Genomic DNA, 20379 nt, shown 5'->3' on the forward strand with positions numbered 1-20379 from the left:
GTAGGGAGTGGGGAGAGTACATTTGCCATGTGCTTTTCTGGTGCCAGCTGGAACCTCTCTTGAGATCAGCTGGAAGTATAAAGCATATAGCACAATTTCCAATGTAGACACCATCCAGACTAATGTTAGTGATGTTTACTACAGATGAACAAAGTCCTGACAAGTGGGTATAATGCATGTTTTATCACACAAGATGAGGACTATGAGAAATGTCTCCATTCCTGTGCTGTCCTGCAGGTTTACAAATTGCATGGGCATCATGGTAGTGGTATCTGAACACACAAAGGCCTTGATTCAGGACACATTTGCCGATTTAGCTGTATCTTAAAAAGATACGGAGAGTACAGAATGTAAGGACACGTCCTGTGGTCTTGGCTGTGTAATCCCTCCTGATAAACTGCTTATTTTGGAGGCAGCGACACCAGTGTGATTCAGCTCTCTGATTCCTGGCGTGAATTTGCACGGTAATGAGGCAGCAGACAGGGGTGTTTTTTGCCATTAGCGGGAAGGTGAATATTATCACTCATGCTGGCAGCGCGTAACACCTCACCAAGCTCAGTGACAAAGCTGCGCCTCTGCCTCACACACCCCTCCTCAACGGCGTAGCTTTGTTTTATTCATTTTCACTTTATTTTTTTAAATTCAGATGTTGTAGCTCTGCTGACCTCTAGTGGCTTAAGTGTTCTCCTGCATCTGCCTTTGTACATCCACTAATTTTTCTCAACACGCCTTCCACATCTGCCCACACACTCACACAGACGGAAATGACTGATCTCTATATGAGAAACTTGTATCTTGTTGATCTTTTCGGTTTATTTTTTTTATTTCTGTGGCTCTGAAAGACCCATTATTGTGTGCAATTACTTTTAGAACAGATAATTTATCAAACATGGTGCCTTCTATACAGGTTTGTTCAAGCCTTTGCAATGAGTGAAGACATAATATATTTGTAAAATAAAAAATGAAACAACATGTTTGACATTATGTAGTATATTTTTTTCTCATGTAATGATTGTTTCGTTAAGAATGTGGCTACAGGTTGTAAAGGATGGGTCAAATATGTATCTCAGCCATCACACACCAGACAAAATTAATAACCAGTAAATATGTACAAGACACCTAAGGCCCAGATGCAGTCTAATTCCAGTGTGCTGTGTCCTACAATTGAGATGGCATTATTTTTTGTTTACTTGTACATTTCTTCATTAATTACAGTGATCAGTCATAATGTTGTTAAAGCAGCAAAAAGCTGTTTGATTTTTTTTATTGTAAGTTAAAGACTCAGCACAAAGCACTTGAATTGAATGTATTTGGGCCTCTATATACATATATACAAACACAAATGTTACAAAACATCATACATTTATGATGAATATGGATTTGTGATGAATATTTTAATTAAGCCATAATAGAAAGCTATGCGATGCTCTATGATACAAAGAGGTTTCATCCGAAAGGAAAGTCCAGTTGCCATTTAAATACAGACACCTGGAATCTTCTTTTAAAAAGGAAACATTTTAAAAATAACTTGATAATTTTAAAACGTGGGAAAATAGTTATGAGGGCGAAAAAAATATATAATTTGTATTTTCCCACCCTCAAATTGATAATACCCTGCCAATAATGGTCACAGTGTCACAAGCCAGCCGGGGAAGCAGCAATAGTGTCGTAGGGCATGGCCAGGCCGATGTTGTAGTTGTAGCCGGTGGATTCCTCATAGCTGGACCGGCAGATGGGCAGAACGTGATCTGCAGAGGACATGTCCACGCTGAAGTCGAAAAGGGAGATGACTCCCCTGTGCCTGTAGCCGAGAACAAGGTGCAGCACAGTGAATTCAAGGAACACTTCACTCCAGTGAGCCTTCAAAACATCTTAATGTCTTACAGAAGCTTGCAGTTTAAGCCCAGGATTGTAAAATCAGGCATCCAAGAGGCCTCATTGTCACTCTCTGATGCATACAGTGGGAATGAAGTGATTAAGTAAAGATAAACAAAGGATTGACACGAGTTCTATAGTGCTGATGAGCGATAAGAAAGACATGATTCACATATGCAGTTCTTCCCTATCATGGATTACAAGATCAATGTGTGAACTGCAACCAGTGTGACAGCAGAGGGAGATGATCAGCTGTGGCAGAGACACTACGTGTGAGAACAGATATAGACAGAAACAGAAAATCAATTCATCTGTATTGTATACAAGGTACAGGTGTGAAACAGTATTAACATCAGTGTGTGCAAGGAGGCAGACCTGCTGGTACACGTAGTATATGTCTGAGTAAGTAATTATCGGTGTTGCTGCTGGACAGGTTGTAGAAATGTGAGTAAGGAGGTATTGATGTCAGTGTTGTCGAGGTGTTAGGAGTACAGCTCAGGGGGTAATAGTGTCAGTATTATACAGGTGTCAAGAGTCAGAAGGCCGTGGCATTGGTGTTCCAGAGGTGAGTGGACTGAAGTTATGAGACAGGGAGGGAGGGGGAATGAGTAGCACTCGCCTGCGGTGAGCGGTGAGGTCATCGTCAGTGATACAGGCCCCTCGCGGGGACTTCTCGTCTGGGATGTTGGCCGTCACCAGGGTGCTGGTGCGGAAGCGCATGTGCCGGACAGGGTGCCTGAAAGTGTCAGAAACAGCGGCAGGACAGGGACTCAGGAATGAGCGAACCTACACCGCCTGGAAGACCTCCAACAGGAACAATGCACTGAAAGGCATGCCATAATTTACACTCTCAGAGCAGAGGCAGTCCATTCTGAAATGAATCTCCTTCCTAGTTAAAGTTTCATACAGGGGCAAACACTAAGTATACAGGCTTTATAAAAGTTCTGCCAAAGACATCATTCTAATAACTCTCCAGCCAACGCTTTACTTAACCTGGCTTTATGGGGACTGTGACCATCTGGTGGGGGGACAGATGCTGAATGACGACTTAATGTGATGGGAGCTTCCTCTTCACTTAACGGATGTGTGAATTTGGTGCATTTTGCACAAAACGGACAAAGCATCCTCACCTGTTGTGCATCTCCCATAGTTTGGCTTTCATCCTCAACTCCCAGACGCAGACCAACCCCTCTCCACCCCCACTCACAATCTTCCAATCGTCCGCCTGGACCGCGGTCACCCCCAGGTGGTGGGCGTACAGTGAGGCCACAGAGGAGCCTGTGCGCAGGTCGAAGACCCGCACCCTGAAAGAGAACAGCAAGCACAGAGGATCATCAGGAGCTCGGCGGTGGGGTGGAAGACCGAGGTGCCACATCTGCTTGGCTCCTTTTAAAAACACATTCTGATTATTACTGCGGTCAATGTCACCTTTACACAAAACTAGAGATATGTATATCTGAAGCTCCGATGAACCCAGGTCCTGTAACGTCTATTCATTGGAGAACTGGATTCAGGATACTGGTTAAACAAGCCACAAATGCTCAATGGGATTTCCTTCCATCTGCTCTCATAAATTTTTATTAGGAATCCATTGTAGCCAGGGGATGACTCTGAGCAAATGCTTTCCAAAGTTCATTACCAAAACCGACTTTCATCTGCAGTAGAAACTGAGCAACTCCAAAATTGCACAGCTAAATGGTCATTGTAGCCATGAGGCATGGATGAAACTATCTACACAGTGACAGTATTACACAGGATGACATGCTCTGCAATTTGGGATTAAAAAGTTATTGGCAGTGTGGCTGCCATAAATCCCCCGCTGGAGCAAAATCCAACACCAGTAAACAGCCTGCTTTCGCTTAATCAAAGTGATGGCTCTTCCGCAGAAAACACTGTCCCAGTCATACGAGACTTCATTATGTCAGAAATGTGACTGACCTGTGGGTTCAAAAGCTGACTGTATTTAACCAGATGAAAATATGTCAACATTCCAGCTGGAAGCTTCATATTAAAAGCTACATTATTAACACTTAGACAGGATCACAAATACCACAATATGGAACTGCACACTGATTGAGAAAATATACTATATACACTTGAGATGGTCTCAATGTATGTATGTATGTATGTATGTATCTATCTCTCTCTCTCTAATTGGATGCTGGACTCAATACTAAGTGTTCTAGAAAAGGCAAGGGGCTGAGCTGGACCGCAACCAAGCACACAGCCATCAACTGCCCTTATAAGGGTGAGTTCTAAGTGCACTGGAAGGATTTTATTTATGTTGTTTTTTTTTTTTTTTTTTTTTAAAAAAAAAAAAACCTCACCAAATGCCTTTTGAACTGCAGCACAAGCCACACACCCCACTGATCAACACATAACTGCTGCGGTTCTTTTGTCTGCGGGTGCAGAGAGCCACCGGGCACTGCAATCATTGCTGCGCTCGTTCACACCCAGTGCGTCTTCCTGTTTGTTCAGATGTTGCCTCGGCCAATCCAGCCAGATCCCCGGCGGCTTGCCCTTATCGGCGAAGTCAGCCCACTAATTGGGAGAAGAGGAAGAGATGCATTAGGCCCTGGCCTTTGGCCACCCTAATCTGAGGCCAGAGCCACTCTCTCCCAATCGCCCTGTCTTCCTTTTGTCGCTGGCCAGAGAGCGGTTTCACTTGGCCAAACGGGCCGGCCAAGTTGGCCCCCGACTCTGTGTGCACAAGCTACCTAATCAGCAAAATGGACAAAGGTAAGAGTCTCCTACTTTGTCTGCGGCGGCAGGAGAAGGTGGGGGTCCATGAAAAGCAGCCACTGCCGCCTGCAGACACAGGGTCCCCTGCTTTGGCTGTCTACTTCAGGCCTGATAAATTCAGGAAATCACAGCAGGGCTTTACTTTCCCAGGCCTGCCAAGCGCCTTCCTGCCAAATAATGTCCCGCCGTTAACCACTAGTGCAGATGAGTTCCTTTTTCTTCTTCCCAGGCCCGGGGCTGCAGATGTGCGGGGCGTTCGCAGCCCGGTGCCGAGACGACTGGGCAGCGCTACAGAAGATACTGGGTTCCAGCGTTTCTTTGTCTCCTCGCAGATGCCCCGCAGGTAATGGGCAAAAAAATAAATAAATAAACGAGCACTCCATCAGACGACAGCACCGTTGACTGTCTCTGAAAGGAGCACTCAGAACGTGAATGTGCCGGGGGTCTCTTTTGTGCATGTGTGTTTTTAAGGCCCCTTCTTTTTTGTGTTTGCTTTCAAGGTACGCTGGAAAAGGTGAGAGGAGCAGAGGGCTTAATCAAGGCTTTTCTTTTCAAGGGCTCAGAGTGTGTGCTATACACCTGCTCTCTGCAGGAGTGCTGTTAATGTGGGCACTGCTCATCCAGTGCCTTTGACGGGGGGGGGGGGGGGGGGTTTGACTGAGTGCTGGAAGACATTGCTGGGACATGGGTTCACTTCCATCTGGTGGCCATCGGTGTCTGTCGCTCCTTCTTCAGTGGAGCGAGACTGCTTTCTGGGTGCCTTCAGAATGAAATGCTGTAATCTCCCTCGCCATGTCAGCTTGATCTGCGGTACTGCTGCACAGGCATGGTCTGTGTAAAGGCTGCCCCCACCCCACATACCTCCTGTCTTTGTTCCCACACACCAGCAGGTGGGCGGGGCCGTCTCGCAGGTTGATGCAGGTGAAGTCTCCTGCCGAGTTCCCCACGGACACTTCCGATTGGCCCGTCTCTAGGCTGTACACCTGAATCTGCAGAAAGGGCGAGAGAGACAGAGAGATATCACGGTGAAATCTGCCAGAAAACAACGTAGTCGGCTTTCGCTTGAGTCGCCCCATATGCAATCTGCATTGCTTGTCAGTCGACACAAACGACCTGAACCACCGTCAGGAGATAATAAGGACACGCCGAAATTTGTATCTGGGACGGTTCCCTGCGCCGAAGTCCGGGTCTGCACCAGACAAGCGAGGAGGCTCGGGTTCCTGAGGTCTCTAAGCTGCTGAATAATGTATGCCATTACAAATCCCCTAAGACGCCCCTTCAGAGGAGCACAGAGTTAAAAGCCTGTTGAGAATTGCTAACACATTATCCATCTGAGCTTGTAGACTCTTGCAAACACTTTGTGTGCTCCCCCTTCTGCTGTCCACCAAATTAATCTCTTTACTGTTGATTAGAAGAGCCTGCTTTGTAAATCATACAAGATATCAGGTGGTGCTTTGCCAGCACAAATCTGTGCTGTTCACAGAGCACTGGGTCGCATTACTATGTAAATACTGCTGGAACAAATCTATCTGATGTAAGCCTTGATCTCTATGATCTTAAAAAAAGCTTGTTAAATAATGATATGATATCGGGTACAATAAATATTTTGTACCCTGCTGAATACTATTAGTTTCAAGTACATCTTACATGTAGCTTTTATCAGGTACTATCAAGCTTCTGGACTCATAGTTTACGATTTTTCAAGTTTTCTAGTGGGAAAATTGTCAAGAAATTAATAGTTTAAATTGCAAGGCAATTCAACATCTGAACTCGGTGATGGTAATGCAGAACAACGGGTGATTAAAGCAACTGATGAACAAATGTAACAATAGAGAAGGCTAACATTTTGCATGAGGTAACTTTTGAGGATGTGCCAGCTGTTTCGTGTCTCGTATCCAGGGCCAGGCAGACATAATTGTGTGCTGTCCTGAAGCAAGCCAACTCTCCGGCAGGTCTTCAAAACAACTGCATGATGGGCTTTGGTAAGGAAAAAAAAACTCTGCTCTTTCGATGAATCATCACAGTTCAGGACGAGATAGATCGAAATGCACCTCCACAAGCCATATTTAACGGGCTACGTCAGTGGCATCGCACAAAAGACCACTTAACATTGATACGGTGCCATTTTCAGGAGCCATATTAACATCCGTTAATCTATGAAATTATGCTTTTGGCAGAAAATATTCAATTTGCTTGATATGTCTGTGAGATGTCTGTAAATTTTTCCCAGCATCCCTTCCAACAACTATCCTAGAGTCATACCACAGGCTTTAATAGTACATGCTTTTGTGATGTTGCCCTTCAAGATGCTTCTTCTGATTCTGGCTTGTTCTTTTTAAGCTAAAAGCTGGACTGAAAGCTGAGAGAGTAAGTACTGCCTTGGTAATAAACAGCGTTCTGAATCAATGGAGTCACCTCTGTATGCTGGAAACAGTAAGCAAATTTTCTGTCTCACTGCTTAACAGCGCTAATGCTGTAATCCATATGGCCTTTTAGCCATGAGGCTATGATCCTCCACTGAATTTTAAAGGCGGGCCCCACACAGGACAGCAAGTCCCACAGTTGGAGCTTTGAGCCACGCTGCTTCCCACAGCCCGTTTGCCTGAGGGCCTGCAGTTCACTCACGGGACAGGCGCAGTAATTAAGACCAGAGGACCGTGCCACCCCCCCACCCCGCTGCAGCCTACTCTCCTGTCCCCAATACTCACCACCACCTGGTTTAACTCTAAAGCAAAATAAATGTACAAACACATGCCCCAGTGTGTCGCAGTTACAGCTGCAGAACTGACAGAGCATCCACAGGGACATGGTTGAGACTTGGCCGCTTTTGAGCATTGTAATGTACTCAATATAAAGTTCTTTATGTGTAAAAAAAAACAGTATAACAGTATATGTATATATAACAGTAATAAATAAAGATGACTCACTCCTCCACCAGACAAAGACAAACTTCCAGGATATCGCTTTTATTTCTTTAACACGTTTTAATTAGGCATATGTCTTCTCATTAAATACTGCAAAAACACATTCTGCCGTGTGCCTGTCTCGCCGGTGTGTCTGCTGGCAATTCTCGCTTCCCCCCCTTACGGTATGAAAATGCTGTCAAAAAATGCTATGAAACTGACAGACACGAAAACACAGTTAAGCTGATTCAAGTTCGTCTCCCCCCTTGCATTAATTAGACACAGAAAAAAGTGTGAATAATGAATTGGCAATATGTTGGGAGGCACAATTAAGTCTGTTGGAGGGACACAAAGCAAGTAGCAGTCTAACATTCAAGAAGTTACCTGCAAAATGTGAGGAAACATTCTGTTACATGGTCATGTTCCCTTAGTTGTTGATCAGAAAATGCTATGGGAGGGTGTGACACCACCTGCTCAGGGATGAAGCAGAAAGAAAAGGGAGCAAGAGCACTTCCTGCTAAATGTTGGAATGAAATACTTTTCAGGAAACTTAGTAATAGTGACCTAATATCATAAGAACTGACTTGTTAAATGGCTTGATGATCCTCTACATATCCTCAACCTCAGCTTCCACGCAAAACATAGAATGCATATGTTAAATAATTAATTAATTTATTTAAATGCCACATGTTGCCTATCAGCAAGGCAGTGGAGTGACTGCCTACCTCATTGCTCTGCAAATACTCAATGAAATTCAATACGCCATTACAAGGGGTTGACCATACTATAGCAATAAAAAACAATTGTACATTTCGTGTAAACACTAATCTGATTTATCATCTTAAGTGGGTTTTCATAGTACAGATCAAGTGGCTTAATGTTAAATCTGTCAAAACAAACACAACCTCTGGCAGTTCGACTAAAAATGCATTGAAAGCACCTGACTTTTCCTCTTAAGGAACTACTGGCTGAGTACCCACACAAGAAGTACTTTATTTTCTAAAACTTTCTCATTAGCATGTGGTGCAATGATACTGCAGCACGAGCAGCAGTAATGAGAAAAGGCCTAATTGATCTGATGTCAGTGAGAGAGCGGTGCCAAGGTATTGTCTAATGCTGAAAGCAGCCATCTGGAGCCCTCCTTGTACCACTCATCCAATTACTGAAGCGTCAATGCTTCTGTCGAACTTAAAAGAACAGAGACCAAAGCATGGTGCTTAAATGCCTGAAAATATGCCTTTAGAGACCAAACGACACCATAGTACATTTTGATAAAATGCTGCATCACGTCCCTAAAGATTTTTTTTAACCAAATATCTGCAAAGCCTGATTTTGTGAAGATTTTATGTTGAATTATTTTGTATATGTGAAAAAGTCATCTTTTGGACCACTCAAATCTCTCGATGCCTAAATAAATCTTTCAGTTGCAATTAAAAGCAGAGCCCTCTGATACCTGTGACAATATTAGGAACAAACAACGGCCTTTTGGGGAATGACACCATGCGCAGTGTCTGCGCTAATAAGCCGCAGGGTCCTGAGGGGCCGGTTATTTCTAACACCCCAGCCAGTACCCAGGCGGCCAGTGCTCCCCCGGGTCAGGGGCGTAGCGTCCCCCTCGAGGGCTCACCTTGTTGCCGCCATCGTGCATGGCCCAGCCGCAGCTCTTGACCCCCAGCGCTGCGTGTGAGGGGCTCACGTCCAGGCAGGTGACGGGGTGACCGTAGACGGAGTGGAGGACGTCGGGGTCCTGCTCCGGCCTCAGCAGGTACACGCTTTCGCCGGCAGACGCCACCACCAGCGGGACTCCCTGTTTCTCGGGAGCCAGAAGCAGGTACTCCACCTGTCCCGAGTGAGAAACACACGGCTCTGTCATGGGTCTACCAGACCTGCTCTTTCCCATGTGGGTGAAACACCTGGGACTTAACGATAATGTTAGGTAATGCAAGAACTTAGAACGGCTTACTGGATTTACATTGGAGACATAAAGTAAGCAACATATGGAGAACACAGAATTCTGTTCAAAGGGCACAACATTAATGGTTGCTTGAAATTCACCTTGCATGGTTTTTAGGAAACGTGACTGGTTAGACACGCCAAGCATTAGTAAATCCTTAAAGAAACGTGGAATTCCTTGAAACAGTAATTGATTCACTGTGTGCTTGGTACAGGCATCTAATCACTCATTGCTGAACATGATGATGATATATCATGCACAGAATATGTTATTTTCAAATACTTTTTTTCTACAAAGCTTCAAATTAAGCTTCAAATGAATTTCAATCTTTTATTTGGCATAGATATCAGGCAGAAAGCTATTGAATCTGCTTGAAAATGAAACCACTTTGTGAATTCAGTAATTTACAATAACATAATTTTGGTTATGGTTAGGAAGTGGTTTAATCCAAGGTGTATTTTACAAGTGAAGCATATTTAAACTGAACAGACGAGTTCAGTTTGGTGGACAATGGCATCGTTATGTCGTATGTGTGCCATTTTATTGTATTGCTGCTCTAATGTATCTGAAGTGTCCTTGGGTGTCAGACTGTTGCTATACAAAATAAATGCATTCAGATCAAATGCCTCTTCACTGATGGATGAACTCACAGGTTTCTGCAGTTGGCTTTGACAGAGTGTTCTCCAATAGCCTTTATCCACAGGGCAGTCCACTCGCACTTCTGTCCCGGACGCTGTCGCCACGGCAGCACCATCTGACCCCAGGGCGAGAGCATACACCCTCTGCTGGTGTTGGTAGTGATGAATGGGCTCCTGGCCAGTCTCTGTGCTCCACACATCCACAATCCCTGGACAGCACAGGAAGACACAGTCTATGTGAGTTTGATAAGGTCTGACAGAATCTGAACAGATAAAAAATCGTTTTCTTTAAATAAATCTATACAGGGAAAATACAATTTAATATAGACTGGTGGATTATGCAACTGTTCAAGGATTTATAATATTCTATACTGCAATACTCTACACCAGCGTTTTCCAAACCTCTCCTGGAGGACCCCTTGTCCTGCATATTATAGACCTCTCCCTGCTCCAGCTGATTTAAATGATCAGTTTGTTATTAAGCAGATTCAGGAGTTCATAACGAGTTGATCATTTGAATCAGCTGTGTTGGAGCAGGGAGAGATATAAAATATGCAGGACAAGGGGTCCTCCAGGAGAGGGTTGAAATGCTGCTCTACACCCTGCTGAGTACAGAAGGACCTGGATGTGTAATCTAAAGGTGGGTTACTAACATCATGCCCTAATACCTCAAATGTGAGCTGAAGCAGTCAGCCTGGACAGAGGCATCTGATAAGCTTCCTAATGTTCATGTCTCATAAAAACAGTACATGCATCATAAAATGAGACAAAGACTGAACTAATATACTTCATTAATAAACCACAGCAGATGTAAGTGCCTCAGTAAATATCCAGCTGTATAAATGGATAACATTGTAAAGAACTGTAACCTATGTAAGTCGCTTTGGATAAAAGCGTCTGCTAAATGAAGAAATGTAAATGTAAAATGTAAATGAAACCTGTTCAGCCTTCTTGATGTGAACTACTCTGAATGTTGTATTCTCATGTAAACGCGACTCAATGCAACACAAATTGCGGTTTCCTAAGGCACTCTCAAAGAGAAAAGAGGAGGCACTGGAGGAAAGAACAGTGGGTAAAAAAAACAGTTCTTCACCACAGGCTCCAGCTCAGTTTACAGCCTGCATCTCAACACTTAATGTGATTTCCTACTATGGTGTGACTGTTGACACAGAGCACCCCTCCAGGTTTACAGTTCCCTATAGGCAGAGACAAGCTCCTCCACACTTCTGATCAATAAACAGTCCATTAAAGTAGTTTTCTGTCTGGGCTTCACTTGGTACAACATAATGACAGCAGGGTCCAGCTGGATGAAAAAGGCCCAGCAGCTGGATGAAAAAGGCCCAGCAGTCAGCCTTTAGCACTGTGAGAAAGGGGCTACGGGTAAAGCCGATTTATGTGTAAGGGGACCGTACAGACTCTGCCTCCAATGTGAGGTAAACAAGGTCACAGATCAGTCACACTAACACAAATTAAACATCACTTCACAAGTGATGACATACTAAAGGGTGCAGTTCTAAAAAGAAACAGTGGTTGGAAATCCCTAGAATTGATTAAAAACCACTTTAAGTAAATCACTGATGGTGAAGCCTCTATTGAACATGTTTAATCGTTCCCTTAAGGTAGGATCTCTTCCTAAAACCCTTACAGAAGCAAATATTAGCAAATATTAGATGTTTTATCATCAACTACTCCAATACAAAAAAAACACAGACTTTCTTCCAGGAATGACAGATAATGGGTCTTCTCTATGGGAGAATGCAGGTATTACAATTTTGAAAGACTTATTTGAAGGGGACAGAATAATGTCATTTGATCAACTAAAGTTGAAATATAAACTACCTCAAACACACTTTTTTTGCTTCCTACAAGTTAGAAGTTTTATTCAGAATCAAACTGGGCATTAATTTCTGTAAATACCTGGAAAATACCGCCAACTGACCAATTACTTTATAAAATACGTAGCAATAGGTTTATAGCAGGACGCTGTTATGAGGCCCTCTACAAGTCCAGTAAAGTAAACGATGCAATCTTGCAAACGTGGGCTCAAGATCTTGGGGTGGAGACAGATGAGGCTACAGGGACAGGTATATGGGATTATGCCAATAACATATCCATATGTAACAGAGCAAAGGAATTACAATTCAGGTTGCTGCACCGCCTGCAGATATCGCCTCAACTCAGACATAAGATGAACCGAAGGAAGTCGGCCCTGTGTATTAAGTATAATGGGGAGGTTGGTAGTTTTATACACACTATATGGACTTGTGTACATATTCAGGACTTCTGGCTTCAACTTCAGCTTCAAACTTAAATTCGGTTTTTAATAAATAACTGGATTTGGATCCATTATGCCTTCTGTTAGGAATGCCGCACCCACAAATGAAGGGGACTTAAAGACAAAAATTGTTGAATGTGTTAACCTATGCTGCACGAAAAAGCATATTGCTAAAATGGATTTCAAATAAGCCACCAACAGTCTCAGAATGGCATAAGGTAATATTTGACCTTTTACCCATGGAATATCTGACATACTGGTCTAGAGGTAGAACTGGCATATTTTATCATATTTGGACTCCATTCCAGGATTACGTGGGACCTAGAATATCCAATATATTTTGGAAGGCACTTCCTAAGGAAGGATGGTTGAATGCTGGAGGGAGGTTTTGTTGTCTGTAATTTTTTTTTTTCCTTTTTAAATGATATCCCACCATGCTTGTGAAGTAAGACTGTGCTGTGCTATTCGGACAATTTTGGAAAGACTGTGTTGGAGGAGTGGAGTTTTTCAGAGGGATTTGGTGGAGGGATACTTAAATGTAAAATTTGTGTATATGTGAATGTGATATAATGAATGCATAACTGATAATAAAGATGTTAAAAAAACACTTTTAAGATCCACTGACAGGTCATGTACTTGCTGTATCCAAATACTTTCCCTGGGATTAAATGCCCTTGTGTCCTTTATGTCAATCTTGTATTACAGTAACAACTCTCACCTGACGCAGCGGGGGAAATGATAAGAGAGGTAAAGTAAGGATCCTGTTTGCCGAGAACTGCCTTAGGAAATGACAACGGGGGCTGAGCTTCACTGACAGTCTCTCAAGGCTGAGCTGTCATGAGTATCACACTTAACACCTCACTTGTTTACTGAATTCCAACAAACAGCAAGTAAACTTTAAAATAAGACAACATTTTCATTTCCTACTCTCAGACTCTTTCATTAGGCAATTAACAGGGAGGGCTGATGTAATGGATCGACCTATTGAAAGACATATCATTCACAAGTTTAAATCAAGGCAATGGATGACAGTAATTCATGACAAGCTGTTGATACTATGAAAGTACATAGCTGTGTTTTTTGTTTTGTTTTGTAAAATGTGCCAAAAAGAATCAACTTTTATTCCATATGAGGGAAGCAGCAGTCTGGGGGGACCCTAGTGTCAAAATCAGAGGCAAATCATTATGCTGATTTCCTGAAGTGAAGTTTAATTTCCATGACAATGAATAACCAGACCAAAGGAAAGCTGCCCAGTTGTGAGACAGATGACTGGAATGAGAACTATGGCACAAAGGGTTAATGTCAATTATATCAATTACTCAAAAGAACTTAGCAAAAGAAAAAAAAAACCCTATTAAACACGCTGTTGTTCCATAGACATGCCAAGCACAATTGAGCTGAGCCTCTTCTGTGCAGAGGGGAGAGATGACAATCGCACAGCAGAGCAGAGTGCTTCGCCAGATAAGTGCTAACAAGAAGCAGTGTGCCTAATTATACGTCACTTTGCCGTCTCCAGCTTGCTTGTCTTTAAAGTGCTAGAGCCAGCAGAAAGTCTGCACTTGATGCAAATGACACAAAACAAGCTTTCGATCTTCAGCACTGAACAGAAATCATCTACACTACATCTGCAAAAGAAAGAAAAATCCCAAACTAAATCCTGTACAGAAACACTGCCTCACAGAGGGAGATTTCAAATCTCCAGACCAAAACTTCAATGATAGAGTTTGATGTTAGACATAATGACAGACTTCCAGTCATAATAAATCAGAACTTTGACCTTCTAATGTATGTTTTGATTTTTCACTCTCATAAAATCTTAATCCCATCTTGAGTAATAATACTAGTAAAACTGCCACACAATGGTATGGTTTGCGTCATGAGGAAGGCTGTCAAAATTCCGGTTTGCAGGTCCTTACAATGGAATAACAAACAAAGAGAAAGGGACCAGGTAACAGCTACAGAAACAAACCCGTTTGTTGGCTTAGCAGAAAGAGTGTGATGGATAGCCAGGGTGTAACTGATCCCACTCTCACCGTCTTCGTAGGCAGCGGCTGCCACTGACTCGTTGACTTTGACCTGGCTTATGTGAGGCCTTGGGGTCACGCCCATTGTCACATGACTGGGGCGCAGGTAGGATGCCCCAGAGTCCCAGTTGAGAGTGTCCCACAGTCTGACGTCCCCCGAGGTGTACCTGCAGAACGTAGATGAATCACAGCCAAGTTTATCCAAGAACATCCTCCACTGACTCTCAGAGATGTGCCCCCTAAGCCATTTCCCCGTGAACTCTGCAATGTGGGCTTAAACTACTTCAAATTGTGCTGGGCAGTAATGTTCATGATCCATTACCTTAACATATGTTCTGGGATTGGTTTCTTTTGTGGTAGCAGAAAATGGTAATTCTGACATTGAAATAATGCTATGGTGCATTAAAAGAATGAATGGAAAGAATGGTAGGAGAGCGTTTATTTCCACTTGTGTAATCAATAGAGAAAACGTCTCATTTCCACATATCCACATATCTGTTATGGAAGAGTTCATTCTCAGCAGCTGGGTTACAGGACTGGACATCTGACCATAACTGGAGACCCCTTCAGACACAAAAACACACTGCCCCAGGCATCCACTCCACAGAGACGGCCCATTCCATGCAACTGGCAAACTACAACGGCTGACATTGAGTGGGATTCAAAAACGGACTAAATACAGCAACCTGAACATTTGCATAGCACACAATGGACTGATTGCTGTGTTTCTACAACCAGACAAACCACAAGAAGGTAGAGCTTTTTTCCCTGCCAATTCCACAAATTAGTACAAAAAAGGTGAGGTAATTCACTGTGCCTATTTTTCTTTTATGTTCTGAAGTGTGTGCGCCCGTGCATGTGCTTTTTCAAGCGCAGCCCGTAAAAGCTTTTACGGGGCCCGGCTCACAGCTGAGTCCCACACAGCTTGCCTCAGACTGGGCGCCTCGGCGCCAGCTGCCCCGTGCTCTGAGAGACGCCTCTCTGGACCGGGCTCAAGAGCGGCGCTGGGCTGCTGGAGGGAGCAGGAAGTGGGGGGCTGCCAGCTGCACCCCTTTGTTACGCACCCTCCACGCCGTTGCCTCCACAGAGCCACTGCCACCGTGGCTTCTGAAGCACAGTATGTCAGCACGCGAAAGAGCCGCGAACCCTACCCAGGTGTCTTGAGGGCTGTTAGAGCTGGCAAGCTATTTCCTAGCACCATGACAAAACTTTCTGCTTGTATCTTAGTTACCACAGTTTAATTTCCTATCTGTGTCCCTTGCAATACTCGCTACACACACTGCAAGATTTTGTTTCTGTTTCAAAATTAGATAAATAGCTAATGTAATGAAACCAGTTTTACCAACTGAGAAGTACAACTAACTGTTGATGGGGTAATACCATACCTTGATTTTTAAATTTAGTTTTTATTAAATGTAAGGCACAACACTGCAGCCAATTCTGTCCAGCTTTCAAAAATGCATTATTCATTGAATAAGGGTATTATCTGTTGTGTTTGTACCCTAGGGAAATCATCTGCCATAGCAGTTAGGCCATGTTATCTAAAATCGTCTCCATGACTAATAGACTACCAAAGTACATTCATCATCACAACACGGTCTAGGTGCTAGAAGAGAAACGTACATATTAATTTCTCTATAGAAGCTCAAGAAATCTCAGAATTGTTGCATCTTATGTCTTTCATGTCATTATTCCATTTGTAGCATTTGATCACTTAACATTAATAATCTCCTCATTTGTTGTGAAATTAGTAAAGGTTCAACACTATGTACATTCCACTTGAACAACAAGTGGATATCAAGCCATCTCTAAATGCCAGTGGAAGCCTGTTCAAATGTTGGGTTTCACATGTAATGAGGGCGATTGCAAAGATAGCAATTTCTCCAAGCTGTTCATCTTTCTTGTAAAAATGCAAAAAACAGCAAAGTGCCACAGAGTGACAACAACAAAATGCCAAAAGGCAGACAGAGATTTCTGACTCACTTTGCCCAATTTCCATTTACTTTGTGGGCCGCATTTACAATATTTAAAATTTCCTATAAAGACAAAATTACATTGGCATTTTGCATGCACCTACAGTCCACACTAATTTCATAATTAATATGTGCAATTCCTACTATATCTGATGACTTCATATCTTATTAACTTATTAGGGCACACCACCACCTTTTCAGGAAAATTTACACGCCGCACAAAAGCTTGATAAATTACCCTCCAGTGATACTATTTCACATTGGTGCCATTTTCTCGCCTAACCATCATCATCTCAAAATGTTTGCCTAAATCCTGCAAACACACCTCCCTGAGTTTGGCACCCATTTTTTTCCAGATTAAAAAAATGTCAAGCAGAAATAAGTCATCTGTATAAAAGTTTTGCAGAGCACAACTTGGACAGTTTCTCCAATCTGAGCTCTGATTTAAAAGCCCCAGCATGAAGATTAATGCCACCAGTTAGGCTTATTACACAAAACAGATGATGGGGTCCACAAATTCATAGGCACATGCCTTGGTGATGTCCCCTCTACTCACTAACGAAGCCCAGCAAATTTGCTGGCCTGATTTGTGGGGCTGACAAATGAGAATTTAATCAGGGTGGTCCCCAGAGCTCTAAAGCTTGATGGAGCAGTTCTAAGGCTTGTTTTTGTGTCTGGTCCTTCATACACCCACACATTTGGGTTGGGGGGAGGTTGGAATAGGTTACCTCACTCACAATCAATAACTAGGAGAACAGCACTGTTCTTGATTTAATTTTCCACAGCAACTCATGGCATACCCAATGTTACCCATTTTAACATAAATATCAATTTAAAATAAATTAAGAACAAACCATTGGAAATACTACTTCCGACGCACATGAAAAATCCACTGTAGGTGCATTTGAGAAAAAGGAATAATTGACAAACATTTCTTGCACACTGCTTCTTGCATAAATCACCATATTTTTTTTACTGAACAACAGCTAAAATTTCAGTCATTCAGACATTTACAATTGTTAAAAATTGGAGTAATTATATCTTGCTTGTAGTCCAATTTTATGTTACTGAGCACAAGTTCTATATTTGCTGGAACTCTCTGAATTTAAAGACATTCATTTTGATTAACTTTAGATTCCTCTGTTGCTCTACACAGCAATGCATCAGCAATCGTTCAATGAAAGAACACCCTGTATTCTGCAAGATCCAGTGTACACATTTCAAGCCAGCTTATTCACAAAATATAATTTTTTAAAGTAATTATAGTCTCCCTGGTAGCTTTTACATTTCCTTTGTAGGGAGGCAATATTTCTCATCATTTGTATATCCCCCTTGTTTCTTAATGAATTCAAATCACTCAAAGTGAAAAGGTATAGGTGTACGCGTACAAAAATACATTTAGCCAATTCTGAAGAGCAGCTGGTGTGTGTTAGTGACAGTAATGAAGCTTTATCAGACAGAGACAAGGAGGATACTGGCACAAGTTTCTACTTCCATTAACCATTCCCAATCCAAGAAATATTCAGCCAGCTTTTAAATGTGAATACAAAGGAGGTCCTTCAAAGGAGGATATGTGAAAAACATTATATACACAGGATGCAATACTCAGTAGTGTGACCTTATTAAATGTTAACAAGCTAACAGAAATACAGCAACCACCACATGCAAAGTTTTCTATATTCTCCTTTCCACAGGTAGTCACTGTATGTTTGTGTATTTTCATATTCTTTGAGCAGATGTGAAGCTATGCATTTGCCCAAGGTACAAAGACACACTGTAGCGAAGGGCAAGTAATGTTAAGCAAATGGGGTTCAAAAGTGACCAACTGCATATTAAGTGAGTGTGTAGCTATAACAAATACAGGGAGTTATAATACAGTCTGCAAGTCACAGTTGCATCTGACAAACCGATGTAACAGCATAAAATTGTGTTTGATGTAACCACATAAACTGTACATTTATCCTGATTGTGTCATACTATAAATAAGTTGAAATGGAATGCTTGTCTTCACAGAACCAGCCACATAGTTTAATGTCCTGTCTAAATGAACAGCACAGTATCCACATTGTTGCACTGGACATTTGTTTCCACTTGGTCAAGGAATTATTGTTGCCCAATACATAATGGGTATGTCTGAATGACATCGATGACATGTTTTTTCCATGGCAGTGTCCCATCAAAGCATTTGCCAAACCCATCAGTAGTAGGATTACTGCTTGCAGTTTATTCAGATGTTTTCAGTTTTATTCACACACCATTGCTTCCACATGAGACAATATGTCTTACCCAGCGATGACAAGGCCTTCACAGGAACTAACATCACACAACACCTTCCCCAGCTCATACTGTAGGTGACTGATGGCTCCAATACGATTCTACAGTTTAAACAAAGAGCAAAGAACAGACACCAACAGTCAAATCTACTAAGTCCTTTGTCCAATCCTCACATTTCTTTGCAGGTGGTGGAGGACATCAGATTCCACCACAATGAAGCGGCCATTTGTGGATTTGTGAGGGTTGCCATACCTTCCAGTTGTATCGTAGCGTGCCCTCAATCCGCCTACAGTCTCGAAGAGTTCCCTTCCAGCAGGGGGAGTCACAGATACTCGCCTCACGGTGGTAACCCTCCTTCAAGCACAGCCTGTACCACAGGAGCTCGTCTTCAGCCAGAGCCTTCCAAGATTTGCTTACCTGTGACAGCAGCAGTGAGGATTCTGAGCTCAGAGTTAACATTATTGACCAACAAGTAATCTGTCACCGAACAGGTGGGAGCAGCTAGTCCCCCATCTACACACTGATGGGTGACTTGCTTTCCCTGCTGCAACATGATCGGTTTACCTGAGCACACCTCCCAAGTTCTGTTCGGCTGAGATACTGGAATATCTTTAATGCCAACTCATAAGGCAGTTCCATGTCAAAGAAAGGAATTTCATTGATTTCATTCTGCAAAAGACAGGCAAAGAATTGTGCGTTAAAGTACGGCCACTTGTATAACTGGTTAAGTATCCAATGTGGATAGTCATCATCACCACCAACATCTTACCAAGTCGTGAATTAATTGTTCCACTAATGTATCATCTCTGGTCACTTTGCACTGTGGTTGTTGCGTTGAGCTTCCATGACACGAATGTGTTTCAGCGTCGAACTGCCTCTTCCTTCGCGTCCTCTCCACCTGAATCCTCTCTCGCAGTGGACTGGTCCTTCCATCCAAAAGACCCTCCGCAATAGATATGTAGTTCGTTTGGTCTTTTTCGTTCCTTTCACTTGCAGGTTTACCCAGCCTTCTCCCACCCAAAGTGTTCCATCCAGTTTCCCTCCGACTGCGTTCGTCTTGAAAACTACCGGTTTCTTGGTACTCTGCTTCATAACTATCATGTTTTCCTACTGGTATAGGTTCGCTTCGGTTGTCAAAGTATCGATTTTTGGTTTCCTCGTTTTTTGTCTTACTATCAAAAACACTAGCGATGTTTTTCGGTGCACTGTGGTTGATTCCGGTTTTTGCCTCTAGTTCTTTCTTCCAACGCTCTCTAAACGCATGTAATTCATCTTTTTCCATGTCAGTTTTAAAGTCCATCATATTTACTTACGGCTCTTTCATTTTAGCTGCCTGTCTATTCCACTGACGGAAAGGGCTGAGTGCCGGTTACCAAAACAGTCCGACTGGAACAGTTTGCCAAATCAAACTTTGTTCCACTATGTCAAAACCTGGTCGCTATCATATCTTGTTACCTTTGGTCATAAAACTGTACGCACCGTTATGTTTGTAGAAAGAAACACGATTTATCCAACTTAACTGTTTGTCTTCATAAGTCAATGTAAAAAATTTACATTTTCTGCAAAATAATTTATATCCATCATCGTCGTTATCACGGTTATCATCACTGGCGTGCATATTGTAATGACGGTCCACATTAAAATAAAATTATATGCAATTAGCCGAGATCGTACAAAGGGTGTTATGCATAATCTTACAATAAGTAACGTTAATGTGTCTG

General features: G+C 42.6%; 1 protein-coding gene across 1 annotated transcript; it reads right to left on the reverse strand.

Annotated features, from left to right (window-relative positions):
• Positions 1-21: 21 nt before the first annotated feature.
• Positions 22-20273, reverse strand: fbxw8 (F-box and WD repeat domain containing 8). Its single transcript, XM_036526187.1, has 11 exons — positions 19428-20273; positions 19223-19327; positions 18911-19075; positions 18671-18759; positions 14421-14578; positions 10125-10321; positions 9148-9360; positions 5479-5606; positions 3006-3179; positions 2495-2611; positions 22-1801 (listed from the first exon to the last, which is right to left on the reverse strand). Exons 1-11 carry the CDS (start codon positions 19959-19961, stop codon positions 1636-1638), a joined length of 2046 nt encoding a protein of 681 aa, XP_036382080.1. The 5' UTR covers positions 19962-20273; the 3' UTR covers positions 22-1635.
• Positions 20274-20379: the final 106 nt, after the last annotated feature.

The sequence above is a fragment of the Megalops cyprinoides genome, chromosome 4 (assembly GCF_013368585.1).
Source record: "Megalops cyprinoides isolate fMegCyp1 chromosome 4, fMegCyp1.pri, whole genome shotgun sequence".
NCBI lineage: Eukaryota > Metazoa > Chordata > Actinopteri > Elopiformes > Megalopidae > Megalops > Megalops cyprinoides.